The following is a 27,218-nucleotide window of genomic DNA, read 5'->3' as shown; positions in this document are numbered from 1 at the left end:
GATGTCACAAAGGGATGCACTGCATCACCAGGATATCTTCACTGGAGCAGCGCCAGTGCCGGCACTTCCCTGCAAGGCCTGGTCCCTGCTGGGCGCTGCTTGGGTGCTCCCCACCGCTGTCCTTCTGTGGCCAGGAGTGGGGGCAGCAGGCAGCAAGGTTGCACTGGGCGACCCTCGCTGACGGGCGGAGGAGCAGGGGCACCTTGCAGAGGAGCTGTGGTTGACGAGCCAGGGCGCGCATCCCTTGTCCTGAGCTGAGGGCCAGCAGCAAGCGAGATGGAGGGCTGCTGGAGTGTGACCATCACCTCTGATCTGACTTCTGCATTCCCAGTGCTCCTGCAGCTCTCCCCCAAAGGTGAGGGTGTCAGGAGCCCCTTCCCAAGGGGTGTCCCAGGGGCTGTCAGCTGTCCCAAGCTGCAGGTCCTGGGCTGGGGGGTGGTGGTGGTGCTGGACAGAGCTGGTGGCTGCCACGAGAGCCCTGCCTGAGAGTCCCGCTGGGCTCAGGGGACAATGTGGCAGCCAGGACTCCTGGGTCCTGATGCCAGGGCTGTCCTGAGGCCCAGGGCTCCTCTGGCCATGGCTCAGACTTCTCCTGATGGAGGACAGTCCAGGGCCAGCTTTCCCTGGGAGCTGGTGCCTCTTTGGGATCTGGCTCTGGGAGGAAAGACCTCTGGTGTCCCAGAGACTGGCGTGGCCTGCAGCTCCCACAGGCCTCTCAGGAATGTCCCAGGAGTGCCTGCATGGTGTTTTTCTGGGATGCTTGTGTATGCCTGCATGTGTCATCGCCTGGGTGAGGTGCTTGCCAAGAGGTTGTGAGCTGGCTGGCCTGGAGCCTGACCTGTCTTTTCCTTGCTTTCCAGAGACTGAGGCTATCTGGGATGCTGTATCCAAGTACATCCTGGAAGAGCTGAAGCGGGATAAGGTGGGTTGGTGTCCTGGGCCCTGCAGAGCAATCCCTGCCCGAGCACCGTGGCAGTGCTCTAAGACTGCCCGGGGTGCCCGGAGCAGCTTCTTGGCCAGCTGGGAGAGAAACCAAGGCCAGATGTGCTCTGCCTCTCAGGTGTTTGGCACACCCTAGGGCTTCACTCTTCCCTGCGGTCTGAGTGGGGAGGGCGAGCAGAGAGATGGGGGAATATCCTGGCTCCGTGCCTAGGACAGTTGCTGGCAGTCAGTCCCAGGCCTAATCCGTGTGCTGGAAACCTCCGGGCGCTTCTCTAGCCAAGGGATGTTGGCAAATCCTGTGAGGGGGGTGACGAAAGAAACAGAGGATGCGGCTCTTTTGCAAAGCTTTCCAAAGTGCCCCACCTTGCCCCATTGTCCCTCAGGAGCGGGCAGGGCACAGAGCAGTGTCCCCCTGCTCTGACAGTCATCCCTTTTCCCGTCTCTCAAGAACTCCCTCATCGGCCTTTCTGTCTTTTCTGTGTGCAGGGCGTTCGGGTGGCGGGACTCGGGACCTTTGCTGTTGTCCAAGAGCAATTCCATAGCAAAGAAGAGCCGCTCTTGGTTCGAAGGCCTTTCTTCGAGCTAGACATCGACGAGTTGTGGCTGGAGGAGATCTACTGTCCCACTGAGCTCCTCCCTGGTGAGAAGGCAGCAGCCCCCCTCTTCCTGCCCCATGTCCGGAACGGTTTGTTCTCCCTGCTCTTTGGAAAGGCCCGGGAGAAGTAGAGGATTGTCTCCGACGGTCAGGGTACAGCTTGAGTTCCCCAAAAGAAACCGTGCCCCAGGAGCTCTTTCTCTTAGCGACCCTTTCTCTGGGAACTTGTTCTGAATGTTGCAAGCAACTTGGGCTTGCCGTGGCACTGAGGATGTTGCTTCTCCTTGCAGATGGTGTCAAGATCGAGCCGCTGAACTACGTGCAGCTATCGCGAGCCACCTCCTTCCCACTGCACGTGGTGAAGAACTGTGTGCAAGAGACCATCCTGTTGTACTGCTTCCTCCTGAGGAGCAAGGAGCACGTCCCCTTTGCCTTCAGGGACATTGGTGTTCTGACGTGCAAAGATGGTTTCCTCTGCATGAAGTTTTATCTAGACTGCGTCAAACGTCTGGAGAGCTCTGCGGGCCTTGTTGCACTGCTCCACAGTGTAAGTTGGTGAGGTTTTGAGGGCTACTTCAATTTCTTTGGGAATCCTAGCAAAGGGTGAGGAATCCGACCGCTGTTGGCCAGCCTGGACATGGCAGGCCAGTCAAATGCCTTTCCCCACGCTTGCCCCCTTAGCTGCTTTCTCCATTAACAAAGAGAGTTTCTTCTGAGCATCTGGGCGCTTGCCCCTGCAAAAAGCCTGGCAGTGTTACTGTACAGCCTCCATATTCTGCCATGCAGCTCCTGCAGAGCAGAACAAAGTTTCATGGAAGAGGCTTTGGAGGAGGGCTTTGGAGAGAAGGCTTTCTTTTGGCTTGGGAGACAGGTTTGCTTCCTGTCAATGAGAGCCGTGAGAAAACCGCCTCAGAAACCCTCCAGCAGGTCTGTGTCTCTTTGCAGAGAATGTGGCCGGCACATCTGACCGCCTTCAGTGGAGAGACCACCGCTCGTGGGATCCCGATGTTCCCAAGGTGAGTGTGTTTCCTCCGCAGCCCTTGGCTGACCCAGCGGGAGGCTTCCCACCTCCTGCTTTGGAACGTGCGCGGCTGGGTCTCCACCTTCAGCACCCAGTCAGGGCTAAATCCCGGGGAGACTGGTTCCTGCTTAACTAATGCTGAGTTTCGGCTATGAGTGTCTTCACCTGGAGAGGAGGGGCATTGTGGTTGTGTTTCTTGTGCCCGTGCTGCCGCGATTCCCGTCAGAGAGAGTTGCCTGCATGTGGAGGGGAATTTAGGCTACCTTTTCTGGTGCTGCGGGAAGACTGACAACAAACCCCATGCATGGACATGACGGAAAAGGGATGCCATGCCTTGTGCGACACCAGGAGGATTACTGCCAGCAAGCTGCAACGGGTAGGAGGCCAGCCTTCTTCAAGCCCGTGTCATCGTTTGTTTTCCAGGTTTCATCTGACTGTGAGGAGAAGGCCAGAGGCCAAAGCTTCCACCACCTCACAGGAGGAAGCTGCAGGAGAGCGCAGGATCAGAAGAGGTAAGGGAACAGGTCCCTGCTGTCTGGAGGTGGTCCCTGTCCCGTGCTGGCTGACTTGAACCAGGTTAAAAGGCAGTGCCCACACGGCTGCTCTGAAGAGCTTCCTCCTTTCCTAGTTTCAGAGTGCCATCCTGGCAAGCTGCTGCAGAGGAGGAAGAGGCTTTCCGACCCCATCCTGACAAGCTGGGAGCCAGGCACAAGGCAGCAAGATGTGGAGAAGAAGCCGTCTACCAGGTGAGACCCCTGGGGGAAAGGAGGAAGGAGCCACTTGCAGCCACACAGGAGAGATGTCCCCTTTGGACCCACCAGCCGCAGGGTGGCTCCTGACACACGTCCCAGCGGAGGCCGCTCTCTCAACGGATGGCAAGCGTGCAGCACGTTTGCCTGAGACTGGCACACCAGCTTCATTTTCCACCAGGGCCCCGATCCCTGGGGGAGCTGAATGCAGGGCCTTGTTGCAGAAGCTCTTCTCCCTTCAGGAGTCCCCCCACATTGCAGCAGAGTCCATCTTCTTGTCTGTGGGAGCAAATGTCCCCTGCCTTCATTCTAACATGTCTCACCGTGGCTTAGGATTGCCGTGGCCCCATCTCCCCTGCTGTTTCTTCCAGCCTAAGGAGCTGTGATACCAGATGGAAAAGTTTCTTTCAGGCATTTTTTTCAAATGCTATCCCAAACGTTGTGGCAGGCACAAGAGAGTGCTGAGGTAGGGAGGTGGCATGACTGCCCTCCTTACCTGACGGTTTTCTCCGATGCTACTGGCTCCCCAGCGATAACCTGTTTTCCACCCGTAAGCGCACCGTGTTTCAGGGCCACAGAGGAGAAGCTGAAGTAAAGCCCGGGTGGGCCATAATGGTGTCTCTCGGCTCCTGTCCTTGCACAAGACACCGCTCCCCTCCTTCTTCCACCAAAAAGGGCCTGGATACGGGCATCCCGAGCCTTCCTGAAGGCAGGTGGTGCCACAGCTTCGCGTTTGGCTCTCTCTGTCTCCGCTGAAGTGAACACGGCCAGTCCAATACGCCCGCTCGCTGCGGAACTGCCGTCTGCTGCAGAGGCTGACGCAGCTTGCGAGCGCAGACTGGAGACCGAATTCCCCTGGGCTCATGCAGCCTCCTCCTGGTGTCTGTTTGCAGCGTGCTCCCCCCGTGTCCAGGCAGCTCCCCCGGGACGAAGAGGACAGACAGGCAGGAAACAGCTCCTCAAGCCATGTCCACCACCACTGCGCTCCCTGCTCCTGAAGCCTCCAGGAGAGCGCTGCAGGTACCTGCTCTGCCTTGCTGCAATGACCGTGCTGTTTGGGCCTGTACAAAAGCCTCTGTGTGGAGCGATCCCGAGCAGGTCCCTTGGGATGCGTTCGTCTTCACATTTGTTACCTCCTTCATCTCTTCCTCAGGAGACAGAAGGTGGCGTCCCGCACACCTTCCCTGCCTCTTACTGCCTCCCGTGTTGCCATGAGCCACTTCATTTTGACCAGGGGCCATGGAAAAGGAACAAGGCCTTTCTGGGTCATTGATGGCAGAGGGCTTTGGTCACCGCGGGCTGTTCAGCTGTGTTTGTCACGAGTTGAGGAGCCTGGCCTAGCTTCAGGGCCCCTCATCCTTGAGGGTCGAAGCACTGCTGACAGACCGGCTGAGGCGAGGGGGCAGGAGTGCGGGTTAGGCCTGAGGGACAGCTGAGACCAATCCTGTCTGCTGTTGTGTTTTTGTTTTTTTTTTTTTCCTCCAGGAGGTCTGGAACCTGTCTTCACAGTGGGACCAAACAGACTGCTCATGGCCCACGTACCAAAAGCTACAAGAGCAAGCCCGGGCAGAAATGGCTGCATGGGAAGCCTGGTCTGATGGGGAGGACCAACAGATACCCCAGGTACTGGCAGTGATCAACAGCGCTGAGAACAGCAGCGATCCTCTCCGCCAGGGCTCCGAGGGCGGCAGGTCCCAGGGTGGTGGGAGCAGGACGGGCACCAGGCCGCAGGGCAGGGCTTTGCCTGCTCCTCCCTGTGAGGGAGAGGTTGTCAGCAGAAAGGGAGGGATAAAAGCAGCAGCCAGACGTGGGCTGGCAGCGCCGAGTCGCCTGGTTCCCAGGTCCTGTTGCAGGGCCCTTTCAAGAGGTCCTCTGGGAAACAGCACCTGTGTGTCCAGTCCTGTTTGATGAGAGTGTCTTCTCCTTGCAGCGATTCAACAGCCAACATGCTTGGACCCCCCATCCTCCAGCCCAGCCCAGGAGCAAGGAGGTCAGGAGGAGGTGGAGGAAGGCTGAGAACCCTGCCCCAGCAGAGGATTTGGGAGCAGCAGCCAAGCTGGAGAGACTCCGGCCTGAGTAAGTGTGTGCCGGCTCCGTTCCCGTCCTGGGGCACTGGAGTAGCTGTTGAGTGATGTCAGGACATGTCCAGGAGCCTGGTCCCTGAGTCCTGGGCTTGCCTCTGACACCCTTTGATTCCTCCTAAAGCGGGCATGACCTTGGTTACCACCAAGGCCTAAAAATCAGGTTGGAAGGGTGGGTGCAGGTGGCACTGCATGGGTGCAGGGTCTGGATGGGGAGAGGCAGAAGGGGTGTCTGAGAGAGGCTGAGGGATCCCTTTCTCCTGTTGTTGCAGCCGCCTTTCCCCACGAGCACGCCAAGTTTTGGAAAGGTTGGAGCCGCATCGCCATCAACAAAGCGTATTCAGAAATGTTGCGGAGGCAAACCGGCTGCGGCAAGAGCAGCAGCAGCAGCTCCCCTGGTAAGTATCTCCAAAAAGGGATGGTGCTTCCCACTGCTGCAAGGCCCATCCTTCCCCTGGGGGCAGCACTGGGAGAAAGAGGGCACGTCTCCAACACCCCTCCCGAGACAGACGCGGGCTTTGGAGACTCTGGAGACTTTGGGACTGGAGCTCCCTGACACCTGACGGGGAGCGGCTGGGCACCCAGAACAGGCTTTCCCATGTGGGATGTGAAAGTCCTGTCTGAAAACAGAGGGGTCCCCTGGATGGCTGCCTCTCCCCTTTCCAAAGCCAAGAGTCTGTCCTTCCTTTGGAGAGCGCTGACACCAGGACACCTTGCCCTGAGGGGGAATACCTGTGCAGAATACCCAGGGTCCTCCGCTCCACCTGACCCAGCCCCAGGCTGGTGAGCTGCACCCCTGGGGACCTTGTCGTGAGCTTGGGCACGAGGCATCTGTCTCACTTCACAGCAGCCTTGAAGCTTCATGGGAAGCAGACCCCTACGTGCACGGCCCGAGCTAAGCCTGCAGTATTTCTCTGTGTTCAGCCTGTACACAACCTGCTCATCCTCTTTTTCTTTTGACTCCCTAGTGCTAGATGCTGGTACCGCAGTGGAGGGGAAGGTGCTGGGAATGGTGACGGCGGCAGCAGCGGAGCTCTGAGCAAAGGGGCTGGGAAGCTCCCCCGCTTTCCACCCCTGAATGGAAAATAAAGAGCACCGGGGCTCTTCCCAAACAGACTGCTTGTGTCACTTCATCCACCCTAGACTTGAGTACGCATAAGCTGGATCTCTGCTTTGAAAGAGGAATGTGGGTTGAAAGGAGAGCTCTTTCCAAGGCTCCCATTGCTATGCCTGCGCTGTCTTAAGTGTGGCTTCCCGTCATGATGCTCATCGCTGCCAGTTGCGCGCATTTCCAGTGCAGAAGTCTGTGTCTCAGCCCACGTCCCCATAGCTCCCTCCTAGCTAGGGGAGCTCCGTGGCAGACCTGGAGGGGAGGCCCGTGGGGACGAGGAGCAGGCAGAGGCATGGGGAATCTGAGGGCATCTGAAAGGACTCTCAGGGCCAGGTCTGCGGGTGTGTATGTGCTTGTGAACCCCGAGAGTGCCGTGTGTGCGCCTGCAGCAGTGACCTGCTGTCTCTGCCAGCCCCAGGGCCGGAGGGGACTCGGCTGTCTGTGTCCTGTGTGTGGGTGCTGTTGCAAGCAACGCCTTGTCTGTGGTCGTCTGTGTGACCGGCTGTATCAGTGTCCTCCGTGGGTGTCCCTGGCACAGGTGCTCAGCTTCGTTGCTGGTTGAACCTGCAAAGGGGAAACTGGCAGCCGTGTCCCTCAGCCTGGGCGGAGAGCTGGGGACCCTGGGCACTGGGCTGGGTTCCAGTGGCCGGGCAGGACCATGCTGGGTGGTATCGGTCTGTACTGGGCTCCAGAGCATCTGGGGTAGTCAGCAGGATCTGGTCAAGTTGTGTGTCTTGCTGAGATTGCGTGTACATAATGCTTATAATATGCTGGGGGACCGATCCTTTGCTTCTGTTCCCTTAGGGTTATATTTACAAGGAAACTAGAGCATTGTGTGGGCACCCAAATGGGACCTGTGCTAGTAAATTCTTGGGTTGATTGGAACAAGTGGATTGAAAAGATGTTTACAGAGCATGAGGAGACAAGTAAGAGGCACAGATGGCTCAAACTGCAGGCCTGGTGGCTGGTATTCAGCGTTTAGGGGCTGAAAATAAATGCTCACCAAAGCACGTACAAGACCTCCTGGATCCTGATCACTTCCAGCTCTGGAGATGAGAAATGATAGTAGAGAGCTGGAAGAAAACTGACAGAATCAGGCAAAGGCTGAGCCTTCTACAGACTGAACTTTCCAAATGCCTGAAGAATCAGGTAGAGACGGGAAATGCACAGTTGCAAAGAAGTAGCCTTAACGTTCAGAGATTTAGACCTGGTGGAGCCGAGTAGCCCTATATCTACTCCAAATCTACTCCTTTTTAGTTTAAAACCACTAGTCCTCGTCCTATCACTACACCCCCTGAGAAAGAGTCCCTGCGCAGCTTTCTTGGAGGTCCCCTTTTGGTACTGGAAGGCTGCAATGAGGTCTGCCCAGAGCCTTCTTTTCTCTAGACTGAACAACTCTCCCAGCCTGTCTTCGTGGGACAACCCTCTGATCAGCCTCGTGGCCACACTTCTTTTGATGCAGCCCGTGATACGGCTGGCTTTCTTTTTTTTTATGGCATGTGCACATTGCCAGTTCATGCGGAGTCTCTCACCCACCAATGCTCCCAGGCCCTTCTCAGGGCTGCTCTCAACCCATTCTCCACCCAGCCTGGATTTGTGCTTAGGATTGCCCTGATCCAGGTGCAGGACCTTCCACTTGGCCTTGTTGAACCTCACGAGGTTTGCATTGGCCCAGCTCTCAAGCCTGTGCAGGTCCCCCTGGATGGCATCCCTTCCCTCCAGCGTGTCGACCGTGCCACACAGCTTAGAGTCATCAGCAAACGTGCTGAGAGTGCACTCAATCTACCGTCCATGTCGCTGACAAATATATTAAATAATGCCGGCCCCATACTGACTCCTGAGGGACACGACTCATCACTGATCTCCACTTGGGCATGAAGCTGTTGACCACAACTCTCTGAGTGCAACCATCCAGCCAATTCCTTGCCCATGGAGTTGCTCATCCATCATATCCACGACTCTCCAATTTGGAGACAAGGATGTCATGCAGGACAGTGTCAAATGCCTTGCAGAAGTCCAGGTAGATGACGGCAGCTGCTCTTCCCCTATCCACCAGTGCTGTAACCCTGCTGTAGAAGGCCACCAGATTTTTCAGGCATGATCTGCCCTTACTGGAGCCACGCTGACTGTCACCAAGCACCTCTTTGTTTTCCACGTGCCTTGGAATAGTTCCCAGGAGGCTCTGCAGTACCTCATTCTCCCAGTCTGTTCCTTTGTATTCTGTGAATTGGCTAGTGTGGCTAGAGCACTTGACAGTGAAGACTGAAGCAAAAAAGTCATTGACTACCCCAGCCTCCTCCGTGTACCAGGTAACCAGGTCTCCCATTTCCTTCAGCAGAGGGCCCACGTTTTCCCTAGTCTTGCTTTTATCACCAATATACCTGTAGAAGCCCTTCCTGTTGCCCCTGACGCTCCTGACAAGAGTCAATTCTAGTGGGGCTTAGCTTTCTGAACTTGATCCCTGGCTGCTTGGTAAATGTTCCTGCATTCCTCCTAGGAGGCTCAAGGGAGACCTTATCGCCCCACTGCCCCACGCGTGGTCCCACAGCCATGCTGCCAAGGCACCGCACATGGCAGTGCACGATCAGGGCTGAGTCAAGCTCTTACTGACCGCACCAGGGACAATAGACATGGAAGACAGAATGCAATGCACAGGAAAAATTACACATAATAAGCAACCAAATAACAGTAGTTTTGTAGCCACGGCCACCCTCATGTCCAGTCTCCAAATGGGGTCCTGCTATCATTTGTCTTCAGCTGTTTGGTTAATTCTTGTAATTCCTGTATCTTCACGTGTACCAAGTGGGAATGATCACTCGGGTTCATATAAGACATACCTGCAAAGTCCTCGCAACCATGACCATGGACAAGTAACAAAAATCAATCCCAGCTCTATTTTGTAGCGTAGCATGCCTTATTAACATTTACGTCAAGCAGCAAGCCAGGTAGCGCAGCACTAGTGGCATCACTAAATTTACTTAGTCAGCACGCTAGGCGATTCAGGGTGGTTAACGCTCGAGCACTAGCCAAACTGGGTTCCGTACTATTCACCCACCATGACACTGAGTTGTTTTTCCCTGTATAGGTGAAAAATGCGCAGTAGGTCGCTGACAACAAGCCCAGGAGGCTCAATTCTTGGGACGGGAGGCTTGGTGTCTGCCCAGCTCTGGATAACCAACCATTCCAGGAGTCGCTCCAGGCCTCGCAGCGTGGCTCTCAGGCCATGGCTTGGTCACATAAGCGGGCTAGGCGTTCCCGTCTCAGCAGCGCTCCGACCCGACAGATGCAAAAGGGGTGCTGCGGTGCAGCAAGACTCAGGCACATAATATCCTGGCCTGTGGCATTAGCCATGGTCACCCATACGTTCTGTTGAGGCTGTGGGATGATCCACGCTGACCTGGAAAACAGCCGGGGGGGAGTGGGGGTGGGGTGATGGCAGGGGGGGGAACCATGGCCACGGGCCGCGGGGAAGCTGCAGCAGCCTTCAGGAGCACGCTGCGTCTGTCCCAGACGGTTCTCCCCACTCTCCTCTTCATCTGCAGCGCATGCCCTACTCCTCTCCCTCACCATGACGTGCTGAGGGTATGTTTGCCATTCCCTCGTGTACCACCTCTGCCTCCCGCATGGCAGACAGGGGGATGGTGCTGAGGCCTCCTCAAAGCACAGAGCCCCGTGGGATGTGCGGGGCTGCAATTCCCTCCGTATAACACATCCTACTCGGACAACAGCAAAGGCTGGCTGTTGTTCAGCCAAGTTCAGGCACGGTGAGGGACTGCTGTATCCCAGGTGCCTTCGCTCCCATCTTTTTCTTGAAAAAGGCCCAGCCCCAGGACAGGCCTCAAACCCGCCCTCCCTGGAAGGGTTACAGCTGTGGCTGTACAAATATATACATCACTATACAGACAGAAAATGTGAATATTTCCACCAAGAAAGGCAGATAATACAGATATGATTGGCACAAATTTAGCCATTCAAAGATGGAGCATTTCAGAGAATCTTTTTAACTCAGTTTTTTCTCTGCTCTAACAGGCAGGAGAGTTCGACAAGTCACAGATTTTCTCTGTGCCAGGAGTGAGGGGTGGCATGAACAGTCCTGGGCAGGGAGGGTTTTGCGGCATCAGGGCTCCACGCAGGACAGAAAATTGTCATTTTATTGCTGTAGGCCTGAGTATTACCTACTTGTTTTTAAAGCAGTTCAAACATTTCACCTCAATCAGCACATTACAGTCAGCTGAAATGACTGAACAATTCTAATACAATGTGAGAGGTGTCCCATGACATCAAAATTATCATATTTCAGGATGCGTATTACAGCGAGAGAAAAATATTGATCTTCCCTTGTACTTGCGTTGCCAGAATTTCTCTTATGCACTGCACTTCATCTTCTCAGTCTTTGAGGAAATTTCCACCTGGCCTTATGAAACAGACCATGCTGGAAGTCACTTTTCCAGCAGAATGTGTGGACATGTGCAATTTCCATTGTTCTGCAGAGTTCCCCTCCACTTGCTCTTGCTCTTTGGTCATTCAGATACTTCTCATATACCCTGTTGCTTCTAGGGATTTCGGGGAGGTTGAGTTTGCCTGTGTTTCATCAGTCCCTCTCTGTAGCTGTATTTCTCTTTTACCATTTCCTATCACTCTGTGTCAAAAATTACTTGTACAGTCATCCCTTGTGGATGGTGCACCTCATTGGAGGCAACATGGAGTTGGCTCACTGTTGTGGGCTCTGGTTTCTGTTTGTTTCTTTTCCTTTTGTTGGTGTTTGTTTCTTTTATATATATATTTTTATAAATACTGAAAACAAAGACAGCCACACACCAAAATAACAACAAAAAACTGTGTGCAGACAGATGTCTGAGGAAAGGAGGCAGGAGTTAGTGCAAAAAAGCTGTCACATCCAGCTGCAGACTTCAGTGGAGAAGCCCTGTGTAAGGAAAAGTGATGCAAGTCCCAGGTGGCTGATGAGAGAAGTGGTGGAGATGGGGAGCTGAGCAGCAAGGTTGTCCATAGAGTCTGGGACTGCAGGGGGCTGCTTTTCCTACACATCCAGACCTCCTTAGGAGGCACATTGGATCCACGTCAACTAGAGAATGATTCTGTCACTTCTTATGAAAACTCAAGATTGCTGGAAACTAATCTTAAATAAAGAAAATGCTTTCTGTAAAGTGCTCATAGAAAACTTCCTCTTTAACTACACTCTTCAAACCTCACTAATTAACTGTACAAGTCTGGAAGACTGGATGAAAATGGCTGAACGGTAATGAGCCCCATGGTGCATTTGGTGCTGAGTCCATGAACCTCGGGTAGTGAGAGGAGAATGATGTAACTGCAGGAGAAGTTAAAGTCAGAAGGAGACTTTGAAGTGTCTGGGAGTATTAATGGGCCCCAGTGAGGGTCATTACTGACAAAGCCTCCCCATGGACTTGTTAGAGCAGACAATTGGAGGCCATGATTGCAAGTAGGCAAAGGCACTGGGCAGGAGACTGATGCTCGGTAAAGGCCTTGGTTTGTTTGGTGAAGCACAAAGGCCAAGCCTTGTCCACAGCCCCTGGGAAGGGAGGCCCTGACCCTCACCCACGGCTCAGGGCTCTTCCTGGGGCAGTGGGATGTGGGGTGTGTGATGCTGTGTGAAGGACAATGCTATGACACCTCCTGGCCTCCCCACTGGGTTGCAAGGAGGCAACAAGGCCCCAGTGTCATGAGCACAACATGTCTCCTCATGAGCCTCAGTAGCAGAGACAACTGCCATCGGCAGGGGGACAAAGCCCTTGGTTCTGCTGGGGCCTTCCAGCCTTGCCAGTGCTCTCGGTCTTCACCACCATAGGTCCTGCCCTGTCCTATCCCTTCCCCCTTTTCCCTGCAGGCTGTAGGCACCCACCTCACTTCTCCACCTTGCTCTAATACTTGCGTTTCCTTATTTCCACTGACGTCTGTGTAGTGGGTTTACATGGCGAGGTTTTTGTAGCAGAGGACTGCAGGGATTGCTTCTGTGACAAGAATGCAGAAGCTGCCCCATGGTAGATAAGGGCCAATTTCAGCTGGCTCCAAAGGGACCCACCGCTGGGCAGATCAGAGCCAAAAAACGATGTTGTTCGCACCTCTGTGAGAGCAGATTTAAGAAAAGGGGTAAAACAAAACAACAACAAAACCCTGCTGCACAACAGCAGTTTGGGAGAGAGAGGAGTGAGACCCAGCCCTGCAGACCCCAATGTCAGATCAAGCATCAGGGACTGACCACAGCCCCCATTTCCCATTCCCCTGCACTGTTTGGGGGATAGAGGTAGAAGAGGGTGGATTGTTGGAAGGTGCTTTTTAGTTTTCTTTTAGTTTCTCACTGCCCTAGCCTGTTAGTAATAGGTAAGAAATTATATTAATCTCCCTATGCTGAGTCTGTTTTGCCCATGGCAGTAATTGCTGCGATATCCCTGTCCTTATCTCAACCCTTGAGCCCTTTTCATCGTATTTTCTCCCCCTTTCCCTTTGAGGAGGGGGAGTGAGAGAGCGGCTGTGGTGGAGTTCAGCTGCCCAGCTGGGTAAAACCACCACACCTGCTCTAGCTGACTCTGCTTGATCAGGGAGATTGGACAACACAGTCTCCAAGGTTCCCCTTCCAACCTCAGCTATAGTAAGAATCTGTGAATATGTGATTACTCATTCAGCACGGATCCTCTCAGTCCTTTAGAGTATCACTTGGAAAACAGCTTTAAAAACAAACAAATAGACAAACAAGAAAGAAAAACCATACAAAACCAACCAACCAAAACCACCCCCAAGCTCCCAAAAGAACTACAAAGGCCATTAGGTTATTGTGGGTTTGGAAAATGTCTCAAAAACTTGTCTATCAGATATGAAATCACTTAAGATTACTTTAAGTTAGTCACAAATTACTTAAGATTGAACCATTCCTTTTATTTTATTATTACTATTTTTAATGTAATATCTTTACCACCTCGCTGAGCATTTCTAGTTTGGATTATTTCTGCAGTAATTTTGGTACTTGAAGCCACTGTATCTTTGGAGTTTGGTCTTTTTATTTATTAATGGAGATATTTTTCTCTTCTTGGCAGCTATGCTTTCAGAGCTCCTGTCTGTTTTTCATCTCAGGATTAGTTTGTGTAGCAAGGCAGGCTGTGTTAGTGATGTTGTTTTCACAGCTCAGAGTTCTTCCAGTAGGATATTCAGTTTCTCCAGCTCTTTTCCTTGTCTCTTTAACACTTTCTTCTTTTTCTCCATTTACTTCTTGAGAGTCCCCCATCTGCTCTGCATCAGGCACAACATTCACTCCAAAGGCTAAGCATTATATTGATGGAGGTGTTCGTATCCAGTAGAATAAAGTTGCCTTATTTTTTTTTTCCCCACTCTAATCCTGCATTTAAGAAAGTAAAAGCAAGATATGGTCTCCAACAGTCTGTCAGAAAAAGTGAAGAGACTTGAACAAAAATGTCCTGGGGAGATTTTTCCAGGAGTGACTCATGGTTTGGACTATGGTCCATACTCATGGTTTTCCCACCTGCTTAGTCACCCCCAGGAGCTTGCACAAAGCACGTTTCAAGGCTTCCTTCATCTGCTCATTCCTTAGACTGAATATGAAAGGGTTTAAAAGAGGTGTGACAATGCTGGAGAGAACGGAGAGGATTTTGTTGAGGTGCACAGAGTTCATCTGGGGTGGCCTGAGATAGATAAAGATGGAGATACCAAAACCCAGGGAAACCACAATGAAATGTGAAGCACAAGTGGCAGATGCTTTCTGTCTGCCCTGGTTAGATGGGATCCAGAGTATGGTTGAAATGATCCAGACGTAGGATGCTGCAGTCAGTGCCAGGGAACCAAGGAGCAGGACCAAAGACACCACCAAATCATTCAGCTCGACAAACCAAACATCTGTACAAGCGAGGTGCAGGAGAGGCGCGCTGTCACAGAAGTAGTGGTCAATGACATTGGGACCACAGTAGGGCAGCCTGGCTCTGAGGACCACTGACGGCAGGATCATGACCAAGCCACCCACCCACGCAGAGAGGACGAGCTGGTTGCACACCCTTGCTGTCATGACGGTGGGATACCTCAGGGGGTGGCATATTGCCACATACCGGTCATAGGACATGATGGCAAAGAGGATGAACTCGGCTGCAACAAGGAAGAAGTAAAAGTAGAGCTGGCTAAAGCAGCCCGCAAAGGAGATGGTTTTCTTCTCTGATAGAACATTTGCCAGCATTTTCGGCACCACAGTGGAGGTTGTGGAGATCTCAATGAAGGAGAAATTACTGAGGAAGTAGTACATGGGAGAATGGAGATTGCAGTCTACATATACAAGTACAATGATAAGAGCATTTGCCAGGACAGTGACTAAATAAACAAGCAGGAACACCACGAAGAAGACAATCTCTACCTCAAGGCTGTTAGGAAATCCCACCAGGATGAACTCTGTCACAGTTGTGGTATTCCCCATTGTTCCCCACACGTCCTCTGTCAGCTCTTCGAAAATTCAGTTGAGTCATTTTAAATAAAGATCTTTTCTTAACAGTCACGTCTCCATTCCTCCCCATTTAGCAGTCACCGATACTTGTTACAGCTTTTCACTTAAAAAGGACTGAGCAGACAAGTCCTTGCTGCCAAGCTGCTTCAGTGTCTCCGTTACCATCAGTCAAAATTATCATCAAACATCAACATATGACTAGTTATTTTCACCCTGCATTTCCTACAGCTGTATTTTCAGTTACGCATGCTCAAAGTGGCAAAATATTGCATTTGCAAGGGAAATGCCCTTGCTTAGACATTGGTTGCTTCATGGTTGCCTTCATCACGAAGGACATCCTATGTATTTAGTTTGGGTGCCTTCCTGAAAGCTGTTGTGCCTGAATTCCCGATGAGAGGTTCCGTTCTGGAAACCGAGAGGCAAAATACAGAGACAGACTGAGAGAGAGAGGAAAAGACGATCCCGCGTTCCTGGTTTCTGTTGTAACAGCAGCAGAACTCACTCTTTAGCTGAGTTACTTATTGCACAGCACCCAGCATGAGAAACACGGAGGAGCAAATGCAGGTGCAGGGTGATGGGGCTTGGAGTATCAGAATAAAAAGGGGCTCACACTCTCATTGCCAATATAACCGTGGCTCTCCTTCAGGTCTGACAAGCTGTACTCCATCCTGTGAGAATGGAGCAATGTTTTCTACGGTCTGCGTAAGTCCTGGCTGCAGATTCCTGTGGGAATTAGATTAGTCATGGCAAAAAAGCCTAAACGATTAATGTTTGAAGCCTCTCAGGGAAGGAAGCCCCAAAAGTAATGTTCAGGAGTGGGGCAGAAGTGATTATATCATTATTTTTTTTCTCTGTTTCGTGAAGAGGACACATTTCACAATGGGACAAGAATACTTGATAGACTGTCTGAGAAATTCCAAAGGAAATGATAAAATAATTCCCCTCTTCACAAATATTTGCACCCATCCTTCAGAGATACAACGGCAATGGGTAGATTCCAACCACTTTGTCCAAGGGACTTTGCAGGGTGAATGTCTTGTTTTTTTAACTAGCACAAAAGTGCACACTCACGGGGAATTCCAGGGTCCAGTTCATCTTCCTGGTTTAGGACAGAGCTAGCTGAGGACTAGGAATGTTAATGCCTCTCTGGATAGACATTTTCGTTGAAGAGGCAGTTCCCCCAGTTCAGATGGATCATATTAAATCACATTAACCCTGAAAAACTGTTCAGGCGGATGTCCTTCAGGGCTCATGGTGCTGTCTTGAGCAGTCCTAGTTCACTCATACCCAGTAACAAATGTGTGTGTGCATATTTGTGTGTTTTGTTTCATTTTGTTACCCTCGGAACACCTGAAATAAGGGCTCTAACTAGGTGATGCTGAGGCTGAGGCTGTGTGTCCCGGTTTGTTGCAGGACAGCCCGTAGGGCATTGGAGTGTATGGGTCTGGTAGGACAATCTTGCAGAATTACCCTGGGTGAACATTGCCAAGGGGACTGGAGGGGATAAACTGACGCGACAGAGGGGTGTACTGGTTTTGGCTGGGATAGAGTTAATTTTCATCTTCATAGTTCCCAAGAAGCTATGTTTTCTATTTGTGTGTAGTGGTTTAACACTGGTAGGTAGCTAAGCACCACCATGCCATTCGCTTACTCACCCTCCTCAGAAGGGGGAGAAAATACCAGGAAAAAAAAAAAAATACTCATGGGTTGAGATAAAGACAGGGAGATCACTCGTACTCATAGTACCGTAACAGGCAAAACAGGCTCACCTTATGGGAGATTAATGTAATTTATTGCCTATTGATAACAGACTGGAGCAGTGAGAACCAAAGTCAAACCAAAACCACCTTCCTCCCATCTACCCTCTTCTACCTTCTCCTCCCAAGCAATGCAGAGGAATGGGGAATGCGGTCAGTCCATACTGCTTCGTTGATGATAATCCTTCCTCCTCACTCTCTTCCCTTACTCCAGCATGGGGTCCCTCCCAGAGAAGTCCTTCCCGAACTGATCCAACATGAGCATCCCACAGACCGCGTGCAGTTCTTCCTATGGGGCACTGTTCTTTGGGAATGGGTGGCTCCAGTCCTCTGAGTTATGTTAGCACAGAAAAACTGTGTTGGAGCTGTGGCCGTGTCCTCGGGCTGGTGATGGCCATTACTGCTGTCCCTGTGCTGCTGTACTGAACAGGCTGGAACTCCAGTGTCAGCTTGAGGGACTGTGGCCTGTGGATGAATCTTCGTGGGAGCACGGATACCCCAAAGGGTCTGCATCTGTGGATATGTCCACAATGCAGAAGGTACATCCCTGAAGGGCTATGAGTCTCTGAGTCTCTGAGTCGATGAGTCTTTGAGTCTACTATGAGTCTACTAGGAGTCTATGCATCTACTAACAATGAGTCTGAGTCTACAAGTCTACGTCTACGAGTCTATGAGTCTGTGAGTCTGTGAGTCTGTGAATCTATGAATAAGACCACAGAGGAGTAGGTGAGGTGACATGAAGTGACTGTGGCCATGGATAAGTGCACACTGCAGCAAGTACACCACTGAAGGAACTGTGCCTCATGGATAAGGCCACACCAGAGAAGGCACACCCCAAGGGGAGGGAGGCCTCTTAATAAGCCAGCACCGGAGCAAGGGCAAAGGGAGGAGTTCGCTGCAATGTTAAAACCTGTGGCCCTTTTGATTCTCTACCTCATCCAACTGCAGGGGAGTGAGTGTCTGTGTCGTGCTTTGCTTTCCACCAAGGTTAAACCACAACAGGTCTTTGTGGATGCATCAGGAGTGTTGCCAGCAGGGGAAGGAAATAAACTTTCCCCCTCAAGCCTAGTAAGACCTCAGTTGGAATGCTGTGTCCAGCGTTTGGCTCCCCGTTACAAAAGAGACATGGGACATACTGGAAAGAGTCCCAGGAAGGACCACAAAAATAATGACAGGACTGGAGCATCTCTCCTGTGAAGAAAGGCTGAGAGAGCTGGAACTGTTTAGTCTAGAGAAGAAAAGGCTCAGGGAGATCTCATATAGAAATACCTGAAGGCAGGGTGCAAAGAGGATGGAGCCATGCTTTTTCCAGTGGTGCCCAGCGGCAGAACAAGACGCAGGAGGTTCCCTCTGAACATCAGAACATTCTTTACTCTGTGGGTGACTGAGAACTGGCACGGGTTGTCCAGAGAGGTTGTGGAGTCTCCCTCCTTGGAGATATTCAAAAGATGTCTGGACATGATCCTGGACAAGCGCATCTGGGTAGCCCTGCTTGCCCAGGGGGGTTGGACAAGACGATGCCCAGAGGCTCCTTTCAAGTTAAACCATTTTCTGACATATTTGCAGGGCCCCGGGGTGTCTCTCTTAAACCCAGCTCAGGAAAGTTATGGCTTTCCTGGATATCATATGTGGTATATCCCAGCTGTAGGCAATTGTGCTGGGCACCTGACAAAGCCCTAGACACCTTTCTTATGCCATTAAAATGAGACCCCTTGGATTAAATAACGTTCATACGCGGGGATATGTACTTGTCTTAACTTAGTTTGCCCTAAGTATACACGTCTGGTCTAATTTTGGGTGGTCAAGGATATTCAATTTGGTCAAGGATATCCACTTTTTCACGAGGATATTTCACTTTTATTCACAGTGGTCAAAGAATTCCCTTTGAGAAACAGCCAAGAGCAGGTTGAGAGGCTGTGGGTAAAAATTAAGGACCAGACCAGCAAAGGACATCTTGTGGTCGGGGTCTACTGCAGGCTGCCTGATCAAGAGGAGTCTGTCGATGAGGCCTTCTTGCTCCAGCTACAAGAAGCATCGCGCTCACAGGCTCTCATCCCCCTGGGGGATTTCAACCACCCGGATGTTTTCTGGGAAAGCCACGTGTAAGCAATCCAGGAGACTCCTGGAATGCAGTGAGGACAAATTCCACGTCCAGGTATTAGGCAAACCAAGCAAAGGAGAAGCGTTACCGGACCTGGTGCTCACCAGTGTGGAAGATCTCATTAAAGAGGTTAAGATTGGAGGAAGCCTGGGTTGCAGTGACCGTGCCGTGGTTGAGTTGGTGATCTCGAGGGATATGGGCCCTGCTAAGAGCAAAGTCAGGACCCTGAACTTGAGGAGAGCCAACTTCCAGCTGTTCAGAGAATTAGTAGGTGAGATCCCATGGGACACGGTCCTTAGGGACAGGATCTGATCAGAGCTGGCAGCTCTTTAAGGGTATTTTCTTTGGAGCGCAAGAGCTCTCTGTTCCCATACGTAATAAATCACGCAGGGAAGGCAGGAAACGGGCACGGCTGAACAAGGACCTGCTGGTCAAACTTAGGCAAAAGGAGGAAATGCACAGACAGTGGAAACAGGGCCATGTACCCTGCAAGCAAAGAGCAAGTTTGGGACCTCCTGACACAACTTAGCAACTAGAAGTCTACAGGGCCTGAGAACATGCATCTCAGGGTCCTGAGGGAATTGGCTGATGTAGTCGCCAAGCCACTCTCCACCGTATTTGAAAAGTCCTGGCAGTCAGATGAAGTCCCTGGTGACTGGAAAAAGGGAAACATCACTCCCGTTTTTAAAAAGGGAAGAAAGGAGGACCCAGGGAACTAGAAACCAGCGAGCCTCACCTCTGTGCCTGGCAAGATCATGAAACGAATCCTGAAGGCAACGTTAAGGCACACGCAGGACAAGGAGGTGATCCGGGACAGCCAGCATGGCTTCACCAAGGGCAAATCCTGCCTGACCAGCCTGGTGGCCTTCTCTTATGGAGTGACTGCATCAGTCGACAAGGGAAGACTGACCAATGTCATCTACTTGGGCTTCAGTAAGGTCTTTGACACAGTCCCACACAACATCCTAATCTCTAAATTGGAAAGATGTGGATTTGAAGGGTGGACCATCCGGCAGATAAGGAATTGGCTCAATGGCTGCACGCAGAGTAGTGGTCACTGGTTCTATGTCCAGGTGGAGGCCAGTGATGAGCGGTGTCCCTCAGGGGTCTGTCTTGGGACCGGTGTTTTCACTATTGACCTATTAAAGCAGGTCCAGAAGTGGGCCACAAAGATGATCAGAGGGCTGGAGCGCCTCTCCTGTGAAGAGAGGATGAGAGAGGTGGGGCTGTTTAGTCTAGAGAAGAGAAGGCTCCAGGTAGACCTTACTGCAGCCTTTCAGTATTTAAAGGGGTCTTATAAAAAGGACGGAGAAAGACTCTTTACTCAAGTAGATAATGATAGGACAAGGGGGAAAGGTCATAAACTAAAAGAAGATAGATTTAGATTAGACATTAGGAAGAAATGCTTCCCTCTAAGGGTAGTGAGGCACTGGAACGGGTTGCCCAGAGAAGCTGTGGATGCCCCATTCCTGGAGGTGTTCAAGGCCAGGTTAGATGGAGCCTTGGCCAACCTGATCCAGTGGGTGGCATCCCCACCTATGGCAGGGGGGTTGGAGTTAGATGATCTTCCAACCCGAGCCATTCTGTGATTCTCTGATCTCTGGCCCACAGTCAATAATAAGGAAGGCTGTAAGTACGCTCAGAGGGTTTCCATTACAGCTCACAAAAACTAGCAGTTATCTTGGAGTCACCGAGTGTTTGCGTCTCCCCACGGAATAAAGAGCAGGGGCTCAGAGCAGCAGCTCCCATGCAGGCACATTTGCATGCCTGGACTGAACCAGGAGGAATCTCAGCTCCTGTGGGTGTGGGGGGTGCACGGGGGGAGCTGAATCCTGCCTAGCCTGCAGGCCTCCAGCTCGAGAGGAGATGCCTGCATTGCATCAGCTAGTCACTGACCTGAACAAGGGCAACAAACAACCCGTCTGGCCTTTTTTTTTTTTTTTTTCATGGGTGTCCAGAGGGAACGTGTACACTTTACAAAGCACGCTCTGGTAAGACAAACTATGCCGCTGGAATCAGTCTCTGTTGTTTAGAGAAGGCCAAGTGGTGATTACTTCAGATGCTTCAAAGCATAATCCCCAGAGGGACCCTGCTGTCAGCCCTGGAGCCCCAGGGACATGTGCAGGGAGCCCAGAGGGGCAGAGCAAGGGAGGCCTTGGGCTGGTTCTGTGCTACCCCTGGGCAGGAGGGAGCTCTTGGCAAGTGTGGAGAGCCAGCTCTGCCCAGGAGCAGCTCCTCTGCACAGCGCAGCAGGGCTGGGGGCACTGCCTGCAGCTGGCACGGGGAGAGAAGGGAGGCAAGGAGAGCAGAGCGGCGGGATGGCCGAGCTCACGGCGTGGGAGGAATCTGCACGAGCCTGGACACGGTAAGTCCCCGGCAGCAGGGCAATGTGGATGAGGACTCAGCCTGCCCAGGGAGCTGCAGGGAGAAGCTGTGGGGGGAAGGAGCCTGCCTTCATTTCTGTGTTCTTGTTGCAGGGCAGGCTATATGCTGAGGGTTGATGAGGACCTTTGTGTTGTCCGAGAGCCCTTGCGCAGCCCCTGTGGATCAGCATCCTTGTCGTGGCCTCTTCATTACACCCTGCACAGCTAAAAGGGCGGCGATCGTACCTGCTCCTTGAGCTGCTCCCCTCTTCTCCCAGAACAGCCTGGTTCCTTTTTCAGCGTAACCGCTGAGTGCAGCACCTGAGGATGCTGCAAGCACCAAGCAGCTGGGCACAAGGGTTAAAACTAAACTCTAAAACTCTTTGTAAATAGACAGATGTGCTGCACCTCTCCTTCCACCTTCCTCTGTGGAAGAAGGTGCTGTGAAGTAGACATGACCCACCAGGAGCCGATGGGCAGAGGTGCCCCTTCTGTACAGGACACTCAGCCAGCACAAACCAAGGAGATGCACAAAGATCCTCCTGGAAAGAAATGCAATGTGAGGGTTTAGGAATGAAGGGAGCTTTGCTCAGAGAAGCTTGTTGCAAATGTCTGTTTTTTTTTCTACTTTGGCAGCATCCACCAGCAGAGGCATCAGATGTCCAACAGCAGCTCCATCACCGAGTTCCTCCTCCTGGCATTCGCAGACACGCGGGAGCTGCAGCTCCTGCACTTCGCGCTCTTCCTGGGCATCTACCTGGCTGCCCTCCTGGGCAACGGCCTCATCCTCACCGCCGTAGCCTGCGACCACCGCCTCCACACCCCCATGTACTTCTTCCTCCTCAACCTCGCCCTCCTAGACCTGGGCTGCATCTCCACCACTCTCCCCAAAGCCATGGCCAATTCCCTCTGGGACACCAGGGCCATCTCCTATGCAGGATGTGTTGCACAGGTCTTTCTGTTTGTCTTCTTTATTGGAACTGAATTTTCAGTTCTCACCATCATGGCCTATGACCGCTACGTTGCCATCTGCAAGCCCCTGCACTACGGGAGCCTCCTGGGCAGCAGAGCTTGTGCCCAGATGGCAGCAGCTGCCTGGAGCTGTGGTTTTTTCAACGCTGTGCTGCACACCGCTGATACATTTTCCCTGCCCCTCTGCCGAGGCAATGCTGTGGACCAGTTCTTCTGTGAAATCCCCCAGATCCTCAAGCTCTCCTGCTCAGATGCCTATCTCAGGGAAGTTGGGTTACTTACGGGTAGTATTTCTTTATTCTGGGGTTGTTTCACTTTCATCATGCTGTCCTACGTGCAGATCTTCAGGGCCGTGCTGAGGATGCCCTCTGAGCAGGGCCGGCACAAAGCCTTTTCCACGTGCCTCCCTCACCTGGCCGTGGTCTTCCTGTTTATCAGCACTGCCATCTTTGCCTACCTGAAGCCCCCTTCCAACTCCTCCCAATCCCCGGACCTGGTGCTGGCAGTTCTCTACTCGGTGGTGCCCCCAGCAGTGAACCCCCTCATCTACAGCATGAGGAACCAGGAGCTCAAGGATGCAGTGAGGAAACTGTTCGCACACTTCCAGCATCAATGAGGCGCCCATCATTCTAACAGGCCACTCACCACAGACAGAAGAGACTTTAGGACCTTTGTATCCCTGATGCTGCCTTACTCACTAATTAGCTTTATTTGTAGGAATGTGCGGGCTTGTATCGCAGAATGAGGGCGAGATGACCCAGGCCTGGAGGATGTGTCAGAAGATCAGGTGAGGAACTCCTGCTGTGCGCGTGGCCTTGGGTGTGTAACCAACGACGGTGATAAAAAGAACGAGACCTGAGCACGCGCAAGAACTGGGTTCCACCAGCAAACACGGTGAGGATGCCTACCGACGACCACCAGAAGACCCCGAAAGACCACCAGTAGAAATAAACGGGGACGTTTACATATTCTAAGGAGTTCCAGGAAGTAACAGTACCAATGTGTTAATTATTTTTTGGAAATCTAATGGATATGTATGCTCTGACTGCATATAACCTCTGTAGCTTGAACAACTCGGCGCGCACACCAGGTGGAGCAATCCCCTGTGGGCCCGGCCCCACAATTAATGACATTTCTGCTTTCTACTCCAAATTGAGTCTCAGAGAGTTTCTTCAACCCGCCTTTACAGTCTTACCAGCTGCTAAGTCCAGGTTGATCTTCCTGGGAGCAGCGCCGGTACTTTGATAACCCACCAACCAATGTGACCGGGAGCTCTGCTCCTTGCCGTTGTCTCCATGTTCGTTTTGCCAGCTCTGTGCCTCAGTTTTGCTGATTGTTCCCCTTTCCTTTCTTATTTTTAGCCCAATCTTTTCTTCTTAACCCAAACTTTTATTTTTTAACCCAATCTTTTCTTTTTAACCCAATCGTTTCTTATTTTTAACCCAATCAACACTCCCACATTCTGTCTCTTTCCTTATCAATCCGTACACCTGACCACCTCAGCCCTGCGAGGCTCCGTACTTACAAAGATGAGCTGCTCAGGAATTTAAAAGCCATGGGGGAGAAAGTAGAAATGAGGATCCTGAAAGAGGGAGACGAGGCACAGCAGAGGACTTGAGGTGAATAGGATCAGGTGCATGGGTGGTGGTTTCCTCCTTCCTTCCAGTGGCGGGGATCAATATTGAAAGGAACGGGCAGATCAATACGTGGCGCCGAGGCTGGTGCCACTGACAGAGTTTTGGGTTTCTTGATGGTGGGGAGGTCTACGTGACACTGAGCCTACTGACTCCTGATGGGGAGCACCTTTCTTTGAGGGATCTTTGCCCAGGAGTCAGCAGGGCTGATGGACAGGGCTTTAAACTGGATCTGAAGGGGGACAGGGACAAAACCGGGCCCAGCGGTGCCGAGCTGTGGGACTGCATGACAATTTTGGAGGAACTGCACGATAATGAGGCCCTTCAGTCTTGGCTGCAGTGACAGTGAGATGGCGGAGTTCAGGATCTTAGAATCATAAAATCATAGAACATCCCCACTTGGAAGGGACCCATAAGGATCATCGAGTCCAGCTCCTGGCACCGCACAGGTCTACCCCAAAATTCAGACCATGTGACTAAGTGCACAGTCCAAACGCTTCTTAAACTCTGGCAGGCTTGGTGCAGTGACTCCTTCCCTGGGGAGCCTGTTCCAGCGGGCGACCGCCCTCTCGGTGAAGAACCTCTTCCTGATGTCCAGCCTGAACCTCCCCTGCCGCAGCTTGACACCGTTCCCTCGGGTCCTATCTCTGAAGAGAACAGATCGGTGCCTTCCCCTTCGCTCCCCCGTGTGAGGAAGCTGTAGGCTGCGATGAGGTCTCCCCTCAGCCTCCTCTTCTCCAGGCTGAAAAGGCCAAGTGACCTCAGCCGCTCCTCATACGTCTGCCCCTCTAGGCCCTTCACCATCTTCGTCGCCCTCCTCTGGACACTCTCCAACAGTCTCACGTCCTTTTCGTACTGCGGTGCCCAGAACCGCCCCAGGAGGTGTTCTGGAGCCCCAGGGAGGCGCTCGGGTTCTCCGCTCAGCTGTAGGAGTGCGGTGGGGACGTTCTTGGGTTCTCCGGTGAGAGGCTTGGGTGCTCCAGGGAGGTGCTTCTGCGCTGCAGAGAGATGCTGGGGCGACTCGCGGGAGAACTTTGGGTGCCTTTGTTGCCCAGAGAGGTGCTTGGGTCTTCCGAGGAGTTGATTGGGTTTTCTATTTAGGGGCTGGGTTCTTCAAAGTAACGCTCGTATGCCACTGGGCGATGTCTTAGCGCCTCAGGAGGCGATGGGTTCGCAGAGGAAGCTTTCAGTGCTCCAATCACGTGCTTGAGGGCCGTGGGGAGGTGCACGTGTCCTCCAAAAAGAACCTTAGGCTCCCTGGGGAGAAAGAGCTGAAATGTGGTTGCTCCAGGCAAGTGCTTTTATGTCCTGGGGAGATGCAATTCTCCACGGAGAGATGCTTCGGTCCCCTTGGGAGATACTTCACGGCTCGAGAGAGACGCTCAGAGATGTCGCCGCAGGGCACCGCGCCCTCGCGTCCTGCCCCAGAGTCACAGCAGATTTTGGGGTGGTTTTTCCTTGCCAGGCAGCTGAACTCTGCCACAACCGCTCTCACTGCCCCTCCTCAGAAGAGGAGGGGAAGAAGAAAAGGAAAGAAACAGCTCACGGGTACACATAAGGATAATTTAGTGAAAGGAATACATAATTATTAAGGGAAAATTATTATTAATTATATAATTTTTAAAAAGGGAAAGGGGGAAAAGGAAATAAAAAAAACAAGCAGAGGCTGTGTGGAAGTGCAGAGGAAAGAATTTACGCTCTACATCCCAAAAACGAGCGATGCTCCTTTGGGCATTCTGCAGGTCCGGGAGTCCTCCGGTGCCAAGATCCTGAACCGCAGCATCCTAAAATCGGGTGGAGGATTTGGAGATCGAGTCCCACCATCACCGTGACCTCCCAAGGAGGGCAAGGTCTTCTGCACGACGAGGTCCCGATGGGTGAAGTCTTCTGCACGAGATCCCGACGGCAAGTCGAGGAACGGAGGCTCTTGAACCACAGGGGGAGTGCTGGGAGAGGTGGAGCCCCACCACAAACGCAAGGTGGAGGAGCTCCAATGCCCAAGTCTTGGTCCCTCAAGGGTCCTCTTGCAGGAGGAAGCGGCCTGCGGGCACCAAGGTGAGCGTAGGATGGAGAGGAGGTCCTCTGGGTGCGGGGAGTCCTCTGCGGTGTGGGGTGGAGGTTGTGCTGAGGCGCCACGAAGGACCTGTCCCATGGCTCTGGTCATCTTGGTGGCTTGCGGTCACTTGGTGGCACGTGGTCACCTTGGTAGTTTGAGGGTCACCTCGGTGGCTCAGGATCACCTTGGTGGCTTGGAGCTCTCTCTTCAACTTGTGGTCACCTTGGTGGCTTGGAGCCATCTCATTACCTTGTGGTCACTTTGGTGGCACGTGGTCACCTCAGTAGTTTGAGGGTCACCTTGGTGGCTCATGCTCACCTTCACCTCTTGTAGTCACCTTGGTGGCTCAGAGTCATCTAGGTGACTTTGGGTCACCTTAATATCTGGAGGCCACCCTGGTGACTTGGGGTCACCTTGATATCTTGTGGTCACCTTGGGGGCCTGGGTTCATCTCAGCATCGTGTGGTCACGGTGGCTTGGGGCTATCTCAGTATCTTGTGGTTGGGCCCAACTTGATGGCTTGGGGACACCTTGGTGGCTCACCATCATCTGGGTGGCCTGGGGGTCACCTCCTTGGCTGGGGTCATCTTGGTGGCTTGGGGGTTACCGCCTTGACTTGGGGACACCTTGGTGGCTTGGGGTCAACTCCTTTGTGTTACTTTGGAAGCTTGGGGTCACCTCCTTTGCTTGAGGACACCTTGGTGGCTTGGGGTCACCTCCTTGGCTTTGGGTTTTGGTGACTCAGGATCACCTTTGTTTGGGGACCCTTGAAGGCTGAGGGGTCACCTTGATGGCTTGGGATCACCTCCTTTGTATCACCTTGGAACCTTGGGGTCACCTCCTCAGCCTGGGGACACCTTGGTGGCTCGGGGTCACCTCCTTGGCTTGGGGTCACCTTGGTGGCTCAGGGGTCATCTCCTTTGTGTTACCTTGGAACCTTGGGGTCACCCCCTCGGCTTGGGGACACCTTGGTGGCTTGGGGTCACCTCCTTGTCTCAGGGGTAACCTTGGTGGCCACCTCCTTGGCTTGGGGACACCTTGGTGGCTTGGGGTCACCTCCTTGTCTCAGGGGTCATCTTGGTGCTTGGGGTCACCTCCTTGGCTTGGGGACATCTTGGTTGCTCAGGGTGACCTCCTTGGTTTGGGGACACCTTGGTGCCCTGGGATCACCTCCTTTGTATCACCAGGGAACCTTGGGGGTCACCTCCTTGGCTTGGGGACACCTTAGTGGCTTGGGGTCACCTCCTTGTCTCAGGGGTAACCTTGGTGGCCACCTTGGTGGCTTGGGGTCACCTCCTTGGCTTGGGGACACCTTGGTGGCTTGGGGTCACCTCCTTGTCTCAGGGGTCATCTTGGTGCTTGG

At 52.6% G+C, this 27,218-nt stretch overlaps 3 protein-coding genes across 3 annotated transcripts; 2 read left to right on the top strand and 1 right to left on the bottom strand.

Annotated features, from left to right (window-relative positions):
• Positions 1 to 276: 276 nt before the first annotated feature.
• LOC136787116 (coiled-coil domain-containing protein 81-like) lies at positions 277 to 6,868 on the top strand. The gene is made up of 12 exons (XM_066984251.1): positions 277 to 355; positions 861 to 922; positions 1,429 to 1,627; positions 1,828 to 2,084; positions 2,483 to 2,553; positions 2,982 to 3,070; positions 3,187 to 3,304; positions 4,201 to 4,327; positions 4,793 to 4,930; positions 5,238 to 5,383; positions 5,661 to 5,786; positions 6,357 to 6,868. Exons 1-12 carry the CDS (start codon positions 277 to 279, stop codon positions 6,475 to 6,477), a joined length of 1,533 nt encoding a protein of 510 aa, XP_066840352.1. The 3' UTR covers positions 6,478 to 6,868.
• A 6,542-nt stretch (positions 6,869 to 13,410) lies between these two features.
• Positions 13,411 to 15,339, bottom strand: LOC106029654 (olfactory receptor 6M1-like). Its single transcript, XM_013170934.3, has one exon. It carries the CDS (start codon positions 14,943 to 14,945, stop codon positions 13,995 to 13,997), a length of 951 nt encoding a protein of 316 aa, XP_013026388.2. The 5' UTR covers positions 14,946 to 15,339; the 3' UTR covers positions 13,411 to 13,994.
• A 6,512-nt stretch (positions 15,340 to 21,851) lies between these two features.
• Positions 21,852 to 22,788, top strand: LOC136787242 (olfactory receptor 14C36-like). Its single transcript, XM_066984392.1, has one exon. It carries the CDS (start codon positions 21,852 to 21,854, stop codon positions 22,779 to 22,781), a length of 930 nt encoding a protein of 309 aa, XP_066840493.1. The 3' UTR covers positions 22,782 to 22,788.
• Positions 22,789 to 27,218: the final 4,430 nt, after the last annotated feature.

This window comes from Anser cygnoides, chromosome 28 (genome assembly GCF_040182565.1).
Source record: "Anser cygnoides isolate HZ-2024a breed goose chromosome 28, Taihu_goose_T2T_genome, whole genome shotgun sequence".
Classification (NCBI taxonomy): domain Eukaryota; kingdom Metazoa; phylum Chordata; class Aves; order Anseriformes; family Anatidae; genus Anser; species Anser cygnoides.
This window is presented reverse-complemented; position numbering and strand designations above follow the sequence as displayed.